Here is a 19,597-nt window from a genome sequence, read left to right as displayed (position 1 = left end):
AGGTCAATGAGTCAGCACATTCATGAAACGTGTCGCTTGTCTTCTAATAAAAATCTTCCAACAATATAATACAAAGCCAACACAGCTTGCATAGCCCAAATCAAAGGAGGATATATTAAAGGAGATAAAACAAAAAATATTTCACCGAATCTTTTCTACACTCATGATCTTGAAGAAAATGACGACATCACTATACAACAAATTTATTCGAAAGATAACTTGGAAGACTTATTTACAAACGCATTACCAACCGCAACTTTTGAAAAATTGGTGTACAACATCGGAATGCGGAGACTCAGAGATCTTAAATGGTATTTTCGTGAGGGGGAATAAATATATTGTATTCTTTTAGGAATATATATTATAAGAAATATGTACTCTTTTTCCTTCACTAGGTTTTTTTCCCATTGGACTTTTCCTAGTAAAATTTGAACGAGGCCTATTTTATATATATATATATATATAGAGCATCTAAGAGGGTATTATAAATATCATAAAAATAGATGTCCAATACTTAGTGTCTTAAAAGACATGTGTTATTTTTCATGTTGTCCATGCGGCTTGTAATAATTCATGCTTGGTGTCCATGTAAGTCAACATCCTACTTACCACTTTGTTTATAAATAATGACATTTGGTGGATCTTAAAATTATGCACATTGGTGAGAACAAAAGAAAATTTCATATATTTTCTATTTCCATAAAATCATATTTTCTATTTCTATTATTCCTATTTTCATAAAATTATAATTTAGTTATTTTTAATTCAGTTATTTATAAATTTAATTATATTTTATTATTTTATTATTATTATTATATTTTCTCCATATCCATTGTGCTCCTCAATTTCACAACATTCATTTTAGTTAAGTTTTAACTTCCTTTCTATCTTTTGATAGTGATCATAGCTGTTATATTGGGAGAATGTAGATGTCACATTCTATTTGCTAAAAAATTGAATAAGGTGGTATGGACTATTAGATTAGAGCGATGAGTGAACAAATTAAATTTAGAAAATTGACTAAATGACTAATTTAATCAAACAATCGGCGAATCAGTAAATTATAAATTTGGTTCTTAGAGTTTGAACAATAATATTATTTTGGTTCTTAAAGTTTTAAATATTTCAATTTAAACTCTAAAGATTATGCTTAGTTTCAATTTGGTCTCTATAATTTTAAACTTCTCATATATTTTTTCCATTTTTCCTCTGCATATTAAGCACGATGTGTAAATATGGTAATAGTAAAGACAATTTGTGAGGTTCTATTAAATCATAAGTGGTCTAGTTAAGGCTTGTATCCTTAACCAAAAGGTTAAATATTTGAATCTCCACTCTCACATATTAATTGTTGAATAAACCTATAGAGTAAAATGGGGATAAGTTCAAGAATAGTGTATTTTTTTAAAGTAATAACAAAAATAGGGTATATTGGAAAGAAATTACAAAGTAAGGTGGAGGGAAAAAGTATTGACAAAAATAGGATAGCAAAATCATGTATCGGTACATGATTTTTATGTCAGCTAAGAAGCTCGTGACGGGGTCCATGAGTTCCATATTGTTATTATTTTTTTATTACTTTTATTGTTTTTATTGCTTTTTTATTTAAGTGAATACAAAGGGGAACAAATCTATTTGAATTCCACAGTAAAACAATGAAAAAAAAAATCTATGGTAAAACAAATCTAGATTTAGCCTTCATTCATGTCTAAAAATTTGATTCAATTTTTATTTTACTGTAGACCTTTTAAAATTTTGAATTTCACTGTAAAAAATTCTCCAAAAATACAAAAAATACTAAAAAAAATAAAAGAAGAATACAGAAGTTTAGGGGAAAATGTGAAAAAAAATAGATTTAACCTTAATTCGTGATTAGAAATTTGATTCAATTTTTATTTTACAGAGAAAATGTGAAAAAAAAAATTAGCCTTAATTGGTGGTTTGCCTTAAATCGTGGACGGGTACACGATTTAGGTGCTAACTCAAAAATGGTGGACCCCGTCCACGATTTTACAACTCTATTTTTGTCAATAGTTTCAAACCAATCCTATTTTTGTCAATAAATATTAAAATAACATTATTTTTATAAAAAAAATCAATAAAATGAAACTTATAGAACTACAAATACCAAAGGAAAACTAAATTGAAACTTATAAAAGCTACATAGAACCAAATTAAAATTCATCCAAACAATAAGAACAAAATTTGCAATTCAACTTGAAATAATAACCACCATTTTGAAATTCATTACTAGTCATAGATAGAGATGTTTATTTTTTCCACAAAGATGTCTCTAATGGAGATGGAAATTATCATTTAGATGAAGAATAGTGGAGAGAGTGAAAAAAGAAATTATTGTGAGCTAAATGGAGAAGGAAGAATGTAAATTAAATGAGGTTGAACATTCTCAATACCAGTCAATGTATGTATAAATAATTAAATAATTTCCAATGAATTTTTATTTGGTTCATTTAAGAGGTTTAAGGTTTTTTCCTCGACAATAAAGCATATAAATTAAATGAAAATTCATAGCGGAGAATTAACTATCTAATTGAAACTTTTGTTTAACATAATTTAATTGATTTTTGCTAAAAGAGCTCCAGCGGAGAATAATTTCCTATGGGAAACACGATCTCCATAAATTCTCCACCCTAATCCTCGCAAAAATAAATGAAAAATTTTATGGGGATGAAGAATAAAATGGAAACGAAAAATCCGTCTTCGTTTTTATTCAACCCCCTCGACATCTCAAGTTACAGAGACTTCAAAATTCAAATGTTAGCAATTTGTCAATGAACCTTGAGAAGATCACTAAAGTAAACATAACCCAATAGTAAGTAACCTATAGTCGGACGTTTAAATCTCCATATCCATACCAAAGCAAGCATAGCTAGTATATAGTATGTATTAGGAGGTATGTGGTTTGAATCCCTCATTCCTATTGTACTTAATAAGGAAAAAAAGTAAAAAATTACATTTTTGGTCCCTAGATTTTGGTATAATTTCTACTCAGTCCCTAGAGTTCAAAATGTTGTACTTTTAGTTCTTAAGTTTTGAATTTGATTTCAATTTAGTCTATATATTTCAAAATGTTACAATTTTTTCTCTAAAATTTGAGTTTTGTTACAATTTGATCCCTAGGTTTCAAAATTTACACGGTTAACTTTGATTTTTCACTAAATATAGGTTCATAAGGACAAATTGAAATAAAAACTCAAACCTGAAAGGTAAAATTGTAACATTTTGAAATTTAGGGGTTGTTTGGGCTACTAAGTTGAGATAGGATGTCTAGAGTTCATATATCTATTGAGTTCATATATCTGCGTTTGGAGAATAGAGTTATTTGCTTTGAGTTCATATGTCTGTGTTTGGGTGCAGAGTTGAGTTCATATGTCAGTGATATTTGATGCAATTTTTATTATTTTTATTTTGAAACTTTTTTATTCAATAATTCTACCTATCTTTCTTTCTTTCTTTCTTTCTTTCTTGTGCAATGAACAACAATTAACCCATTACATTTTTTTATATAGAAATATGGTTAAATAAAATGAGAAATCAAAGTGAAATCAAAACTTTTGTTTCCTAATTTTGCTCCATGAATTTCATTATCCTATTCTTTTTTTTTCTTCTTCTTCATGTTGTTGCTCTATATTTTACTATGTCATAATTTTTTTAATTAAATCTCTCCCATCATCTTAATAGCCAATGAAATGTCATCACATTTTTTTAATAATTTCACTTTCAATTCCTCTAAATTTGGAGGATCATTAGAAAATAAATCTCCATTTTTCACTAATTTTTGTTGGAAAATGTTCCAAGAAAAAAATTTTCATTTTATGATTTTTTTTGTTATATGTTACATACTTTTCAAATACATACATATTTTTCGTCTAAATATTCTTAACACTCATTTGATATGTGAATTCAATTAAATAAAAATATTTTTACAAATTTTTACATATAAATATTGCACTTAATGTAGACAAAATACTATTTTTTATATAATCAACAACCCTACAACATACTTTAATAGTCATCAGTCATATAATAGTCGGAAGTGGTTGTCGAAGTTGATTTTCAAAGATGATTTTCACTAGAGTTTGTAGTCAAAGGTGGTTGTTGGAGCATGAAGTTGGTCGCATGAAGGTGGTACTGGAGTTGGTTATCAAAGTTTGTCATCAGAGGTAGTTTACGAAGTCTAAAGTTGGTCAGGTGAAGGTGGTTGTCGAAGTTCATCATCAAAGATTATTTTCGTCAGAGTTTGTAGTCGAAGGTGGTTATTGGAGTCCAAAGCTAGTCTCGCATGAAGGTTGTATTAGAGTTTATTGCCAGAGTTTGTCGTCAAAGGTGGCTGTCGAAGCCCCAAGTTGGTTGTCAGAGTTATTCGCTCGAAGGTGGTCATTGAAGGAGATTTTCCTTGGAGTTTGTAATCAGAGGTGGTTGTAGCCTATGAAAGTGGTTGTCAGAGTTGGTAATTGGAGCTTGTTGCCGGAGCCTGAAATTGGTCATTAGAGTTGGTAGCGAGAAGATGGTCATCAGAGTTAGGTCTGAAGGAAATCGTATTCGAGATTTCCAAGAACAACAGAAGAAAGATTATTCCAAATCACAATCATGAATGAACATAACATTTACAATCGACTTCAAACAAACGGTTATACAATTAAAATGCAGAAATTACAGTATGAAAACTCAAATGCACAAAAGGAAAAACCGTACGAACATTGGCAGAAGCGTCTCCATGCTCCGTTGCGCATGAATGCTCGAACAACAACAACCTCGAACGCTCGATCTACATGACTGCAACACCGTAGTGAACACAACACGAACACTTCGCGCTCGTCCTCAACGATTGCCTCGGTCACAAACTCCCTCAGCACCAACGAACGCCCTCCATAGAAACCTCGACGGTGTCGAGTTGAGTCTGACACCACCAACAAGGCGACCTTGGTATTTTCGGTGTGAGAATCCAGAGGGTGGGCTCTATTCGGACTTGGTAGAGACAGACGAAGGAGGAAACACCGATCGCGTACACGACTAGGCAAGTGGAAATGGCAGAGACCTATTGTATAGATCGATGCTCAATCATTTAGATAAAGCTAAGTGATCGTCTAGCAAAAGCTATGTGATCGTTTAGCTCATCGTTTAGCTCAGTATGTCTGCCTACAGACACTACACGATCGTTTACTTAGGGCAAGCGATCATCTAGCAACACTATGCGATCGTTTAGTAAAACTGCACAATCGTTTAGCTCGCCACTGCATGATCGTTTAGCTTGCCCAGTCATCGTTAGTAAATCTCGTATTTACTTGACGACTACCGTGAGTTTCTTTTTTTTTTTGTTTTTGTCGAGAGAAACTCAAAAAACTTTTTTCAACTTTTATAAAACTCCCCTTTGAAAAATAGGAAAGCTAAATTTCCTTTTAAACTCACGGTTTACTATGAATTCCAATAACCATCACACTCACTTGGTTATTAAAAGAAAAAGAATTAATTAATCCAATAATTTAAATATTATTAATAAATATAAATGATAACAACTTATGGACACCTATATTTATAAAGCCGATTAGTTTATATTTCATCTCATGAAACATATAAACCATAGTTCTTTTTCTATTCCATGGTACTTTAATGTAAATCTCATTTACATCAATCTTCCACTAGATGTATCTCATATTATTTAATACTGATTATATCATATATTAATCAAAATACATTTTTGTCAATTTGAACAATTTCAAATCAACACCAAGAAAAATAACTGATCCTCAACTGAATCCATTGAGCTTACCAAGGGCGAACCTCATGGGACCTGTAGCTCGAAGCTCCAACAGTACGTGAATAACTTGACTAAACTTTTTTATTCACAAAGATCCACCATCCGTTAACTGCCAATACTCCACTAAAGACCGATAGTTGAAACTCTCCTTACCAAAGATATATTTATATGTTTCATTCTTAAACAATCAAGTAGTGCGACAACCCTTCACAGATCATTCGTAAGGTACAGTTGGACCAAATAACTTGTTATACTTCTGTAGTTTACATCTGTCTCCTTAATGTTACCACTTGATCCCTCTAATGAACATAAGTCATAGTGCTTACTATGACTTGAGTCTTTTCTTTCCAAGAGAGAGAAGCTGTGGGCCACTATGTTCAAGCCCGGAATCAACCTTAAGAGATAACATCTCTCTACTTATCCCTCTACTTCGGGAAAGGAGTGAATTCCATTTTTGTTGGATTGAGTTCCCAACTCCCAGATCTAGACAAGTTCCCAAAAGGTAGGCATGTGAGTTGTGGCAATCTGGCCATCTCACCAATACTTAATCAAAGGACCCGCCCTCAAAGGTAAGAGTTCCAAACACTCAGGATTGAGGTGTGTCACCTATGGTCGTTTAGATGAGATGCCAAGGTCTTTAGTTATTCAACGGGTGGTTATATAACAGAGTTTAGTCATCTCGTGGTCCAGGTCTTATACAAACTCTTTGTATAGGACACCCCGCTCGCATGTCTCACGTGAATGGTCAGGATCTACCATACTGTAGTAGTTTACGACACTTACAAACCTCTACAAGCGGGTTGGTATCGTAGTGTCACCAGGATCCAGGTAATCCCACCTTAATCCTTATACTCAAACCTATTTAGGTTATACTTAAGGCCATGATCCACTTGTATATCACATATACATGTTTTAAGTTCACATAAGTAACCAAAGAGCTTTTTTTATTGGATATGAGTAAATGTCAGAATTAAATAACACTTATTTTATTCATTGAATAATGTGTATCTTTACAAAACAACGAGACTCCGGGAGAATTAGGACACCATCCCACAAGGTCATCCAAGGTAGTTGTTGGAGCCCAAAATTAGTTGATGGAGTTGGTTGTGCGAAGGTTTTTGGAGCCTGGAATTGGTCGCTAGAGTTGTGCCGAAGGTGGTTTTCGAAGCCTAGATTTCGTTGCCGAAGTTGTCATCATAGGTGATTGTTGAAGCCCCGAGTTGTTATCGAAGGTGGTTGTTGGAGCCCATAATTCGTTCCCAGAGTATAATAGTGATCAATGGGTAGAGCCATTGAAAATATTGGAAGAAGAGAGAGATTGGATGAGTTGGGTAAGTTGGTAAAATATACCTGTTGGGAATATCCTAAAACTCACAGTTCGTAAATATTTGAAACATATTCTATTTATCAATAAAAGTATTATTAAGTTGTTCATTCAATAAAATATTATTGATATTGCATTCTGTTGTAAAATCCAATAAATGAATCCATGGCTATAGTATGAATACTTTAACTTTATGTAGACACATAAATATGGATCAAGTTTTAGTTTATAGCCAAAATGGTCTATAAGTATATGGATGAGATTGAGTACCTCATCCTGGTGACACTATTGGATGCAGCCCACTTTGTATACTGATATAAATTATGTATCTCAAAATCATTCATGTCGAGACATGCGAGTGGGGGCATCCTATGTAAAGGATGTTTGCATAAGACCGAACCTCAAATTGGTCATCTTTCTTTATAATGACCGTTTACTGTTAAAGCTGACTATTTCAAATTTGATGACCTAGGGTAACTCGATCTTAATCCTAAGCTAAATATGAGCTCCTGTTTATTCGGGATTTTCCTTTGATTTGCATAAGTGAGAGTAGTTCAATAGCACTGCTCAATAAGCCTCCCATTTTGGGGATAAGACCAGATAGATAGTTGGGGACATAGTCATGGAATTCATTTCTACCTAATGTAGGGTTAGCAGATAGGTTGTTCTCTTAAATACTGATTCCTAATCTTGAACAATGGGGCTCCGCCCTCTCATGATCGAGAAAGTCATGGTTTATTAGTTAGACTATAAACCAATTGTTCAATAGAGGATCAGTGGGAGCTTAAGGAGCAAGATGTATTTACAGGGGTAAAACGATAATTTTGACCTAGCTGTAAATACGAACAACTTGTAAAGGGTCGACTTACTGATTATGGTTAAAGTCAATAAAAATATATCTACAGTGAGAAGAGTGCAACTATCGAGCTATAGTGATATGTTTCGATAGTTAACGAATATTGATTAATTCGATCAATAAGTTTAGTCAATTAATCTTAAATCATTGGAACTCATGATCTGTAGGTCCATAAGGTCTTTCTACTAGCTTGTAAAATTACTCCTTGGATTAATGAATTAAGCAGATTTGAAATGTTCAAAATCGAAATTAGGGTTTTGAATTTGAAGTATTCAAATTTAATTTAGGGTTTGATTAATTATATTTGATATAATTAAAACGTTTAAATTTATTGAAATTAAACGTAAATTGGAGTGTATACAATATTTAAATATTAATTTACATATTAATTAATGTGAATAGGATTCATGTTTGAATTAGGTGTTTTATTAATTTAATATTTGATATTAAATTATTTTTTAAATTAATTAAATATGTTTAATTAATTAAATAAATAAATTATTTTTTAATTCAATTTCATAATTGAAATTCAACATTATTTAATTTAATTTTAATGTAAAATTAAATTTAAAAAAAAATCTGAAAATGGAAAAATGATTATTTAATTTTAAAGTGGGTTTTTCTCAAAAATTTGATTTTGAGTGGAATTGTCCATGAATTAACACTTAAGTCCACTTTGTTAATGGCTAATGAAGTGTCATCAAGCTAATTAACAAAGTGCTTGCATGAATTAGTTCTTTAAAAACTTCAATTTTCAGAATTTGAAGTTCTTCATGCAATTGAATTTCAGAGTTCTAGAATTCTGCACTCTCTCTCTCAAACCCTCCTCGCTCCATTAACCTAATTGAGCTAATTTAGAGATTCCAACTCTCAATCCAAGTTAGAAGATGGTAGAGAAGATCCTCTTGATGGTTTATTGTGCATTTGAAGGTCAAATTCATGAAGAGGGGTTGGAATTGAAGAGTTACTTCAAAGGTATTGTTAATCTTGAAACCCTCCTATGAAAATAGTTTTGATACATGTTTTTTAAACTTAGATTAAGTGTAATTAGAGTACTTATTAATTCTGATTTCTTCCACTGCATGCTTGTATACTCTTTCAATACCAACTCAACTCCACTGACATTTAAAGCTAGAGCTAAACAATGAGTTAGTATATTATACCAAACCAACTCAACTCAACTCATGTTGGTGAGTCAAATATCTCCTTAGTGACTAAATTAAAACCAAACTCAAAACTTCATGACTAAAAATATAACATTTTGAAACTTATGGACCAAATAGAAACTAGATCTAAAACTTAAAAGACAAAAAATGTAATTTTTCAAACAAAAAAAAAAACACCCAACGATTTCTTGTAGAGGTGTACATGGGTTGTATTGGGTTGGGTTGAAAGTATTTTCTTTTTACCAATCCAAAAATTCGAGTTGGTTGGATTGGCAACCAAAGAACCCAAATAAAGTCTTTAACCCTTAAAATTCAAGTTTGGTTGAGTTGGATTGTCAGGTTATAACTTATTTTTTCTTATTAATTTTAAATACGTAAATTTATTTAAAACACATGGCTAATAACTAAAATCTCATAAAATCAAATGTTAAAAACTAAATATCTATGATATTTATTACAAACTTTAAATAAAGATATTTATAAATTTCTCATTAGTTTCAAAAGTATATATATATAATTTGGGTTGGATCAATCTGAATTTTTATTCCAATCCGATACCCAACCCAACCCAACAAAAATAGAAAAAATTCAACCCAACCTAACCCAAGAATAAGACTAACCCAACCCAATCTAGTTTAGATTGGGTGGTACGAGTTGTTCGAATTGGAGTTTTTTAAACACTCTTAATTTCTTGGATGGTATGGAAGTGTATCGATCAAAATTTATAACTTCTAACTTTAGGTTGATAGTATAAGGATTATTCCAGTATGGTCATTTTGAAAGATCAACTTAGTGAATGAACGGTATGCAAGCGTAACGTTCAAAATTTTCTTGAATGGAGTGGGTACCACTGTTCATTCAACGTGTCTCCTCCAATGAAAAACCTCAAAATTGCCAAATCATGCGGCCTCTCTCTTTCTCTCTCTCTGCTCTGTTCCAGCGAGACTTTATTTTCCTTTCCAAGTCTCGCATTGTTTCTTTCTTTTCCCTCTTTTCCCTCCCGCCCCTGAATTCATAGAACCAATTCCAGACTGCTGAACAATTGGGGTGAAAACACAATAAGAAAACCCCAATTCAAAAATGCATTCATTTGGGTTCAGAGCCAACGTCTTGCTGACCTTCGCCGCCACCATACTCGCCGTTATTTGTGCTATGGCTTCCTTTTCCGATACCCTAAATTCGCCTTCACCCACAGCACAAGTTCAGGTCTCTCTTCTTCTTTCCCCCCTTTCTGGGTTTTTTTCCCTTCCCCTTTTAGATCTGTGGATTTAATTCTCTTGGATTTCGAGACCCTTTTGGAGATTTGATTTGGGTTTTCTTGTTTTTGGGTCTTAGGTTTTGAGCATCAACTGGTTTCAAAATCAACCCAATGGAAACGACGAGGTATGATCTCATGGACTTGCTTTCTTCAGCATGTTAGATTACGCCCGTTTCTTTTCTATTGAGTTTGTGGAAATTTGTGTGAGAATAGGGACTTTGAGGTTTAATTATGTAGTGCATTTCAGTTTCCTAACGTGTTGAGCTTTAGGGTCCATTTTTATTCTTTTGTATTGCATGATTTGTTATTTGATGTGATGAAATGGGACATTCGTGTATTTGAAAATTAAGGATAATGGCTGGGGAGAAGACCCAATTTGGTTATTGGAGAACATGTAGCCTAGAAGATTAGAGCACGTATCTATGAATGATGATGTGGTTGTTCCTTGTTTGAAACCTTTCTCGCCCACAGCCAGCCAAAAAGGGAAGACTTTTCCCTTGAGTGTATGAAAATCATGGTAGGGGGAACTTATCTGAGCTTTCGTCCTCTTAGGATTAAGATTAGTCCGATGCTTTGCTTAGTGATTTAGTTCTTGTTTTTTCTAGCATGGGATTTTGCTGTTTCTTTAAGAGACAAAATAATATATTGATGAAGGAAGATCATATGAAATGGGAGATGATATATCTTGTAAAAGGGTTTCAAAAAAGACTTTCAATTATCCGATATATGAACGAAAGCATAATTTAAAAAATTAAAAAAAAAAAAAAAAAGACGTAGAAAATGAACACCAGATGGGTGCAAAAAGTTTAATGGAGTCCCAAAGCTCATCAATGCTAATTACCTTTTCTTTGAAGATCTTGTGGTCCCTCTCAAGCTAGAACTTCCACAGCATTGCCATGATAGCGTTAGACCAAAGAACTATGACCTTACTCCTGAAGGGAGGACCAAAAATGAATTGAAACAAAGCCTCTTCTTTCCTTCTAGGGAAGCACCAGCTTAGTCCGAACAGATTTAAAAATAATTTGCTGTTTTTATATATATAGGAAACAATATTTAGCTGGTTTTTAATCCAATCGAATGTTGTTTCTTCTTATCTGGTGGAAAGTCATGTTTCTCTTAGATAAATGATGGTGGTTTGGCTGTAATCTTGATTAGGGGTTTTGTAATTTCGTTAAGAGATTACTTTTAACTCTTAGGGGCTGTTCGGTGACCCAACATGAGATGGTATATCCCCACATCCTATATCATCCCAGTGTTTGGAGGCCCATTATCCTATCTCACTGATTTTAATTGTTTGTGGGCCCATTTTCGAAACATGTTTTGTATCTCACCATCATTTTCCTTCCGTGTATCGTATATCATCTCAATGCTTGAACATGTTCGATCATACTCGATCATTCATACTCGATCAGAACTCCCTAGACATCAGAACTCCCCACATCCTATATTATCTCAGCGCCTCAAACAGCCCCCTTGTCATTTGAAATCTAAGCTAGATTGGTTACTTGATGGATTTTTAGATACACAAATCATGAATTTTGAAGTGTATGAATTGCAATTTATTAAATACATCAAGTATATGCATGAATATAATGGGAAAGTAAAGATCCCATGGGATAGTATAATAAAGGGGTCTTTTTCACTCACTCATAAGCAATAAAGTGATCTAGGAAAGTTATAATTAAAAGAGGATTTTTCTTTTTGTTGAGTTCTTGGAAAGAACAGGTTTTTTTTTGTTTGAATGTGTAAGTGTGAGATTGAATATGACTGTTTTTTGGGGATGATAAACTTCCAACAAAATTCTCCCTTAAGCTAGACTTCCATGACTCCATCATCTTCATGGACGAGTCATTTCTCAAGGCTTTTGATGAATAGGTATGCAATCTCATCTCTTACCTTTATAGTCGTAGTAATTATTTCTCTGTTTATGATCAGATCTCTAAGGAAATGATCGTTAATTTTTATGTGAGTATTCCCTTCGTCAAAAAGAGGTGAACTTTGTGTGAGAGCGATTAACAAGCTTATTATCCCAAAACAATGTAATCCTTTTTTCTTGAAGGGCACTTTAGTTCTTCAGCAGCACTTTTTCCAACCAAAATGCCTGATAACGAACTGTAAAATAATAATAATAATAATAAATAAATAATTCAATTTTTGTTGTTGATAAGTACAAAGCAGGTTCTTTGCAAGAGGATTGATGAGGACTTAATATCATAAAACAATGCAATCGCTTTTTCTTGATTTTTGAAAGAATGATTCTTCTTGCAGGTTAGCATGACTTTAAACATATCAGCGGACTTGCAGTCATTATTTACATGGAATACAAAGCAGGTATAGTGGCAACCTATTTTCCTCTTTTGTTTTCTCTCATAAACCTTCCCAGACAGCCTGGTTGGTTAATTATGATGGTTATAGATAATGAGTTGATAAAACGCGTTTGTTTATTCACACTGAGTGAAACATAATTGAGGAAGAATTCAAGCTAAAGCCTCACTCGGAAAGTAGTGCCCTCTCTATCATAATCTATTTTGCTACTTACTCTCTTATTTGTGCCCTCTCACCAATCTAACTGACTAGTTACATTAAGGGCCAGCCCACTCCTTATGTTTATGCTAAATGCTAAGCCATCCTCCCCTTACTTTCTTACTTCTATGCTCTTAACTATCCACCATCGAGGGTCTATTATAAACCTCATACAAATTTTCATAATGCCTGAAGTTAATTGCATTTCGAATAGGCAGACGTTCATTTTGCACAGGGTGGTCGTCCTGGCTTCTTGCCTGCCTCTATTTGTGTATTCTGTGAACTATGCCATTCGAGTTAATATTAGTGTTGGGGATGACATTGGTTTCATCTGTTTATATTCATATTTCATAAACTATAATAAACCCTTTCTTGAGATTTGTCAGTGTTATGATAATCTTCATTTTAATATGTGCAACAGGTTTTTGTGTTTCTTGCTGCTGAATATGAAACCCCGATGAACTCTTTGAATCAGGTGAATTTCTGCTCGTCTCTTTCGGCTACATGACTTACCTTAAATTTTTGCCTTTATCATGACTACTGGAATCACAAAAGTTCACATATTTCATTTCATGGGGCGTTTTTATACATTTACTTCAGTTTAAACTCTTTCTGAAATGTCGTTTGCAGATCTCACTTTGGGATGGTATCATACCTTCCAAAGAGATTGCAAAGTTTCAAATCCATACTTCAAACAAGTATCGTTTCGTTGATCAGGTTCGTCGCCTCAGTCCCTTTGCAAAAGCCTCCCCAAACTGTTTATGATGATTAATAAGTTGTATTTCACCTTATGCAGGGAAGCAATCTGAGAGGTAAAGAGTTTAACTTGACATTGCATTGGCATGTGATGCCAAAGACAGGCAAGATGTTTGCAGATAAATTAGTGATGTCTGGATACCGCTTGCCACAAGAATATAGATGAGGAAATTTCTCCATTGATTGTAATTTCTGAACTAAACCTTACCATAGGCATTAGCATCAGCAGCTTAATCAACATCATATTACAAACACTGAACATTTCATGAATGGAATAGGAAGAGAGGGAATTTTGGTGTATGGCATTTTCCTAGCTTTGAATTCTTCAGGCTATGAATTGATACAATACAGTTTGGTTTCATTTTTTCACACCTCAATTTCATAGTTCCTGTGATGGCAGATGGCCCTAATTTTAGTTACTGATCTACATGTACTCCAATATGAATTCTCTTTCTAAATATTTAGAATATTAGAAATGTGAGCCTATAACCTAACAAGAAGAAAGGAAAAAAATGGCTGAACTATAGAAAACCCTCCAGAAATCTTTTAGAATTTTAGACCTAAATTGGGACTTAGAACTGTACCAATGACCTAAAGTAGTGTGATTCGTTCAATTTTCTATTTTAGATCACCGCCATACCATTTAGGGTGCCAATTTTCGTAAAATAAAATCTAAAGAATTTTTTTCGTAAAATAAAATCTAAAGAATTTGTCTTGATGCCAATTTTTGTAAGAAAAAATTTAAAGAATTTCTACTACTAGGGCAGTTTTGAAATGTTTATGGTAAACATTGAAACATTTGAAAGTATAGGAAGATTTTTTAAAAAAATGGCAAAGTTTAGGAGTATTTTATAAATTTTTATAAAAAAAACCAATATTTTGATACTTTTTTTCTTTCTTTTGTCCGAGTTTAATAATTTTGAAAATGAAAATTACTATAGATTTCTAAGATGGTAATTGATGTCTTTATATTGAGTTATATTCTGTTTGAAACTGTTGACTCATTATATCATCTTCTTATTGTTATCAGAACTCATCCCAACATATTAAAAAGATTAAGCCTACTCAAATTAGTTGCAATATAATTTTTTCCTGACCTTATTAATTGAGTGCAAATGAAAGTGTTAAATACATTTAATAAGCTGAATTTGGCCTAAGCAAGGGGCTTTTGCACTTGATTATGAAAAACTCTTTACAAAACCTATATTCAAACTAATAAATCAGCTTCTTTGCAACACTACAAAAGTGATTAAAAGGATGATGTGCAATGTGGTATGCATTCAATAGAGCTCGAAAATTGGAAATATTTTATTATCCTTTGAATCAAGGCATGAAGTTAAATTGCTAACACACTCATGAGTCATGACTGTAAATCTTTCATCACAACACCTTCAAGAATCCCATCAATGTCAAAGTTAGCTAAGAAGTGTTGAGGATCAACAGGACCAGGTAGCTGAAATGAGAGTGAAAACTTTCCTGGTGGACACAGGTTGTGTGTTAACATTTCAAACACTTGAGAATGCTTTTTCACAGTTCTCTCACCTGTTGTTGTAACTCCCTGTATCACTACTCTGCCATCTTTTTCAATTTCACAGTTAAATCCACCTGATCAATGAATCAAAACTCTTAATTTATGACAGGAAAACCACTGAAAAAGTTAGTCACTAACATCATAAAATATAGTCCATTTCGATGGCCGTGTCTATTTAGTCCTTCGATTTCAAAAAATATATATCAGTTATGCCTCTAACTCCAATGAATATACGTTGCCTAATTGGTCATAATATGGTAGATAAACGAACATATCGATAGCTAGACAACTATAACTAAAGCGACATTTTTCCCATCGATCAATCAAGATAAAAATGTGGTTAAAAAATACTTTGGGTCCCTGAACTTTTATGAAAGTAACAAATTAGTCTCTAAGCTTTACTTAGTAACGATTTAGTCCCTGTATTTTATAGATTGTAACGATTAGTCCGTATCATGAAATTTTTTATTAAATTAAGTGCCAATTTTTATTACCTAACGACGTAGTCTCTAAATTTGATTCATAATCAGTTTATCAATCAATATTTGTAAAAAAATTCATTAAATCATACTAATATTTTCATGATAGGAATTAAACCATTATAAATTATAAAATATAAAGATTAAATCATTACTTATTAAAGTTTATGGATTAAATTATTACAATTTTAAAGATAAAGGAACTAAAATGTTACCAACTAAAGTTTAGGGACTAAATTGTTACTTGAGGGACCGAAAGTGTTTCTGAACCTAAATGTGTCTATTTCCATCATTTGTTTGTCATTTCATGTCAAATCCTCCCTTATTTATCTCGTAGCATGTCATATCATCATTTCCTTACCATGGTAAAATGAAAAAAATTCAAAGTTAAAAGAATGTAACTGAACCTTTTTAAATTTTAGAAATTAAAGAAGCATATATTTATAATTACAAAACCTTAACTGAAGCAATAGAGTGTCATAACCAATATCTTCGTGGCTAGACTATATTGTTGTTAATAACATCCTTTCTTTTTCAGTGTATATATATATATATATATATATATATATATATATATGTATAACTCGGGATACTCTTAGGATAATCCTGTGTAGTTGCAGTAATATGTAAGATTCAGCTTCTAGTTTTTCAACTTTTGCTTTGTTATTTTATAATTCCTTGTCTGCAGTTTTATGTTCATTAATCTCTTTTCACATTCTTAATGAAAAGTTTCATTTTCTTTTCAAAAGAAACTCATATGTAAGATACTTTAAACAAAAGCAACTTACTTGGATCTCTTTTAACGCCTGGAAGTGACACACGAAACAAGTACGAGTCTTCACATTCCCCAATGTCCATTGATCCAATTATTGGTCCAACGTGCCCCATTACTGCAGTTCCGGTCAATGCAAATCCTGTATTTGTAGCAGCTACTAGATTCTCCCAATCTTCTTCAGATGGTTGTCTGGGAAGAAATAGCATTGCTGGACCAAATTTCTTCTCCAAACAATTAGAGTCAGAATTGGTATGTGGAGGTGTCAAATTACCATTATATGGAACACTACGGAAAGGTGAAGTAACTAACGGATATTGCTGATCATCCTTAAGAGGAGAGAACTCTTTATTTGATGTATGGCTTGTAGCTTCATCATTGAGTGAAGCTTTACGAGCTGATGAATTGTATGACCTTGCTGCGTCTCTATCCAAATAGAAGTCATCCAGTCCTGTTAGCCTCTTAAACCTTTCAATATCCTCAGAATTGAGGTAGTAGACTGCTGGGTTGTTGATAAATGAAAGGTTTTCGATAAACCTGTACCAATTCTTGGACCGAGAATGGGGATGGAATTCGAGTGGAAAGAGATCAGGAAACTGAGGAAAACCAATATCTCGTCCTTTTGCAGGAAAATTGCCTCGGAAGAACTGGTGCAATAAAGACATCTTCATATTAAGAGATTCATCAGCCTTCCTCAAAACATAATAAAATATTCGCTCTACTTCCACCATCTTCATGAGAGATCCAGCAAGTTGATCAGAAGTATAGGGAGGCAATTCCTCAGCAAGCCTCTGTAGCGCTGACTTTGGTGACATTTCGCCTTTGAGGTTAGGCCCAAAGTAGATACCGGCGATGAAGTACAAGAGAAAATGTTGGTCATTATCTGGCGTTTTAGTTGGCATAACAGCGATAAGAGATTTCGAGTTCTGGGGAGAGCTGTCACCCATTGCAGAAGCAGATGCCAAATAGAAACCTACAAGCAAGAAAAAGTTGCTAATTGGAGTAACAGAGAAAATGTTTGTATTAAATAAATGCTAGCAAGATAAATAATCATCTGGAAAGAATACATACAGTAAAAGGCTACCCAAAAATCTACCCACCGTTTTTTTCTAAACCTATAACATTCAATAGAGGACCAAAAGGCAACGTGAAAGACAACTGCAAGAAAATTAACTCACGTTTGCTTTATAACTTTATTACAAAAAAAACTTTTCACGGTAATGGATACCCAAAATTATAATTGATGAACCAAGAAGTAACTTGAAGCAAATATATGGAATTCACCAGCAGAAGTGAGCAGTTATCAAATAATTTGCAAGGAACTAGAAATTTTAGAAGAAATCACCGTCATGGCAACTGCCATTTTACAACTACAGATTTGTATCAACTCCTTCCCCACATATGTTTGACATCCCCTCCCTCACATTTGCCTGAAGCTAGTACTCCACTATGAAGCTAGAATCATACCCTAGGGATTATGAAATGACAAAAAAGTAAAAGTGACCAAGATGCGCGGGAAAAAACTTTTGTTTAATATTTCTGGAAAAACTACCTCTTTGTTCATTTACCAAGTTCAGCACGAAATCATAAATAAGCTCTACCAAGGATTGCCAAGCATTTGGTACTAATTTCCCTCCTCCATTTTTAGTAACAAAATGAATCAGAAGTAGGACTAAACTAAGAGTTAAACCAAGATGGATTTGTGAATGAGAAATAAAAGTTTCCTATATTCGTAGGAATCAATGGGAGCATGGCAAATTGCTCAAGTGGGCTGTTGGGTGTAATTGTAAGAAACACTTGCTCTATGTGAACATGAGAATAGCCCAATGGTTAAGTCATCGACTTCTTCCTCAGAGGTTTGAAGTTCAGATCCTCACCCCCACATTATTTGTACTAAAATGATTACAAATCCATTTTGACCACAAAAGACATAACAAAACTAGACAATAGAAAGTTCATAACTCATCTTTCTTTTGAAATGGCCAATTATTTTGGATGTACAGCCTAACTACCATTTTATAAACTGCAATCAAATTGTTCTCGTTCAGTAACCAATTCTGAGAATGCAACCTATATCAACCTAAAAGTACAATTTGCATCAACATTCATCCATAACAGCAGCTTTCTTCCCTTTTGGGACAAAGAAAAGGCCTCTTACTTCCAACGCGGGGGGGAGGAGTGGAAGGGAACTAAATTTTAGGGTCAGATTGAGCGATTCCAAATACAGACAATTAATCTAATACAGCCAGGCCAGCTAAAAACTTGTTGATTGAAAGTGTGAAGAAGATGATACATGCTGGCCCTAATATCAAAATGTTCTATATCCAATTATCAATGCAGTGCCATTTGAATTCAACAATTACAGTCATAAATATTAATAAGGTCAAAGATAAAAGGAGGGCATAGGGTTCCATTCAAATTCCACCATAATTTTTACCTAATTGGAAGGAATCAAGAAGTGAAGATAACTTGAGCAGGCACTTGGAGATCAGCCGAATCGAAGAACAAGCGCAATCAGTTCCAGATCATAGAAAACCCACCAAAAAATCCAGAAATGACCAACAGTTTTGAGCAAAAATCAAACTGGAGGAGAAGTTTGGTTGAGCTTGCATCAAACAGACAATATTATACAGCCCCAAAATCTAGGAAGATCGAAAAAAACGAAATTTTGAAGAAAAGTTGAAGAATTCACCAGTGACTAATCTTTCCGTTGAACTGCCATCACTTTCAAATACATAATTTTAGCTTTGGTACAACAAACGGGTAGGGAAATTCAACCCGACCAAAAGATAGTACATCTCAATTACCGATTAACTATATTATGAATTATGGTATTGGATGTTTTTGTGATTTAAGGGTAAATTGATAATTTTACTCCTTATAAATATTCTAAAAATAACTACTTTTTAGAAAGCAAGTCGGGTTTATATATATATATAAAGTTATTAGTATTTTCAATTAGTTTGAGCAATTTTTCCTCTGCTTTAGTCTTTCTGACTTTAAGACAAGTTTTGAAAACACCAAAATAATAATAATAATAATAAACAAAATAAAATAAAATAAAAAAACTTGTATAGTTTTTAGAATTTAGATATGAATTCACATATTTTTTTTTTTATATAAAAACTATTGTAAATAATTGTTATAAAATGA

General features: G+C 33.0%; 2 protein-coding genes across 2 annotated transcripts; one reads left to right on the top strand and one right to left on the bottom strand.

Annotated features, from left to right (window-relative positions):
* Window positions 1-10,057: 10,057 nt before the first annotated feature.
* On the top strand, window positions 10,058-14,039 carry LOC120078341 (signal peptidase complex subunit 3B-like). The gene is made up of 6 exons (XM_039032595.1): window positions 10,058-10,331; window positions 10,461-10,508; window positions 12,652-12,714; window positions 13,328-13,381; window positions 13,537-13,623; window positions 13,703-14,039. The coding sequence occupies exons 1-6, from the start codon at window positions 10,206-10,208 to the stop codon at window positions 13,826-13,828; spliced, it is 504 nt and encodes a 167-aa protein (XP_038888523.1). The 5' UTR covers window positions 10,058-10,205; the 3' UTR covers window positions 13,829-14,039.
* Window positions 14,040-14,946: 907 nt separating this feature from the next.
* On the bottom strand, window positions 14,947-19,238 carry LOC120077326 (increased DNA methylation 2). The gene is made up of 3 exons (XM_039031208.1): window positions 18,882-19,238; window positions 16,461-17,417; window positions 14,947-15,267 (listed from the first exon to the last, which is right to left on the bottom strand). Exons 2-3 carry the CDS (start codon window positions 17,389-17,391, stop codon window positions 15,023-15,025), a joined length of 1,176 nt encoding a protein of 391 aa, XP_038887136.1. The 5' UTR covers window positions 17,392-17,417; window positions 18,882-19,238; the 3' UTR covers window positions 14,947-15,022.
* Window positions 19,239-19,597: the final 359 nt, after the last annotated feature.

The sequence above is a fragment of the Benincasa hispida genome, chromosome 5, assembly GCF_009727055.1.
Source record: "Benincasa hispida cultivar B227 chromosome 5, ASM972705v1, whole genome shotgun sequence".
In the NCBI taxonomy this organism is placed as follows: Eukaryota; Viridiplantae; Streptophyta; class Magnoliopsida; order Cucurbitales; family Cucurbitaceae; genus Benincasa; species Benincasa hispida.
The sequence above is the reverse complement of the archived record's forward strand: the minus strand, read 5'-3'. Positions and strand labels throughout refer to the sequence as shown.

Bases quoted from the DNA above. Each gene is read 5' to 3' on its own strand.
- LOC120077326 (XM_039031208.1), bottom strand. From the start codon at position 17,391: ATGGGTGACAGCTCTCCCCAGAACTCGAAATCTCTTATCGCTGTTATG. The intron at 15,268-16,460 runs GTAAGTTGCTTT...TTCATTGATCAG, and splicing joins AGGCGTTAAAAGAGATCCAA to GTGGATTTAACTGTGAAATT.
- LOC120078341 (XM_039032595.1), top strand. From the start codon at position 10,206: ATGCATTCATTTGGGTTCAGAGCCAACGTCTTGCTGACCTTCGCCGCC. The intron at 12,715-13,327 runs GTATAGTGGCAA...TATGTGCAACAG, and splicing joins TTACATGGAATACAAAGCAG to GTTTTTGTGTTTCTTGCTGC. The intron at 13,382-13,536 runs GTGAATTTCTGC...TGTCGTTTGCAG, and splicing joins CGATGAACTCTTTGAATCAG to ATCTCACTTTGGGATGGTAT.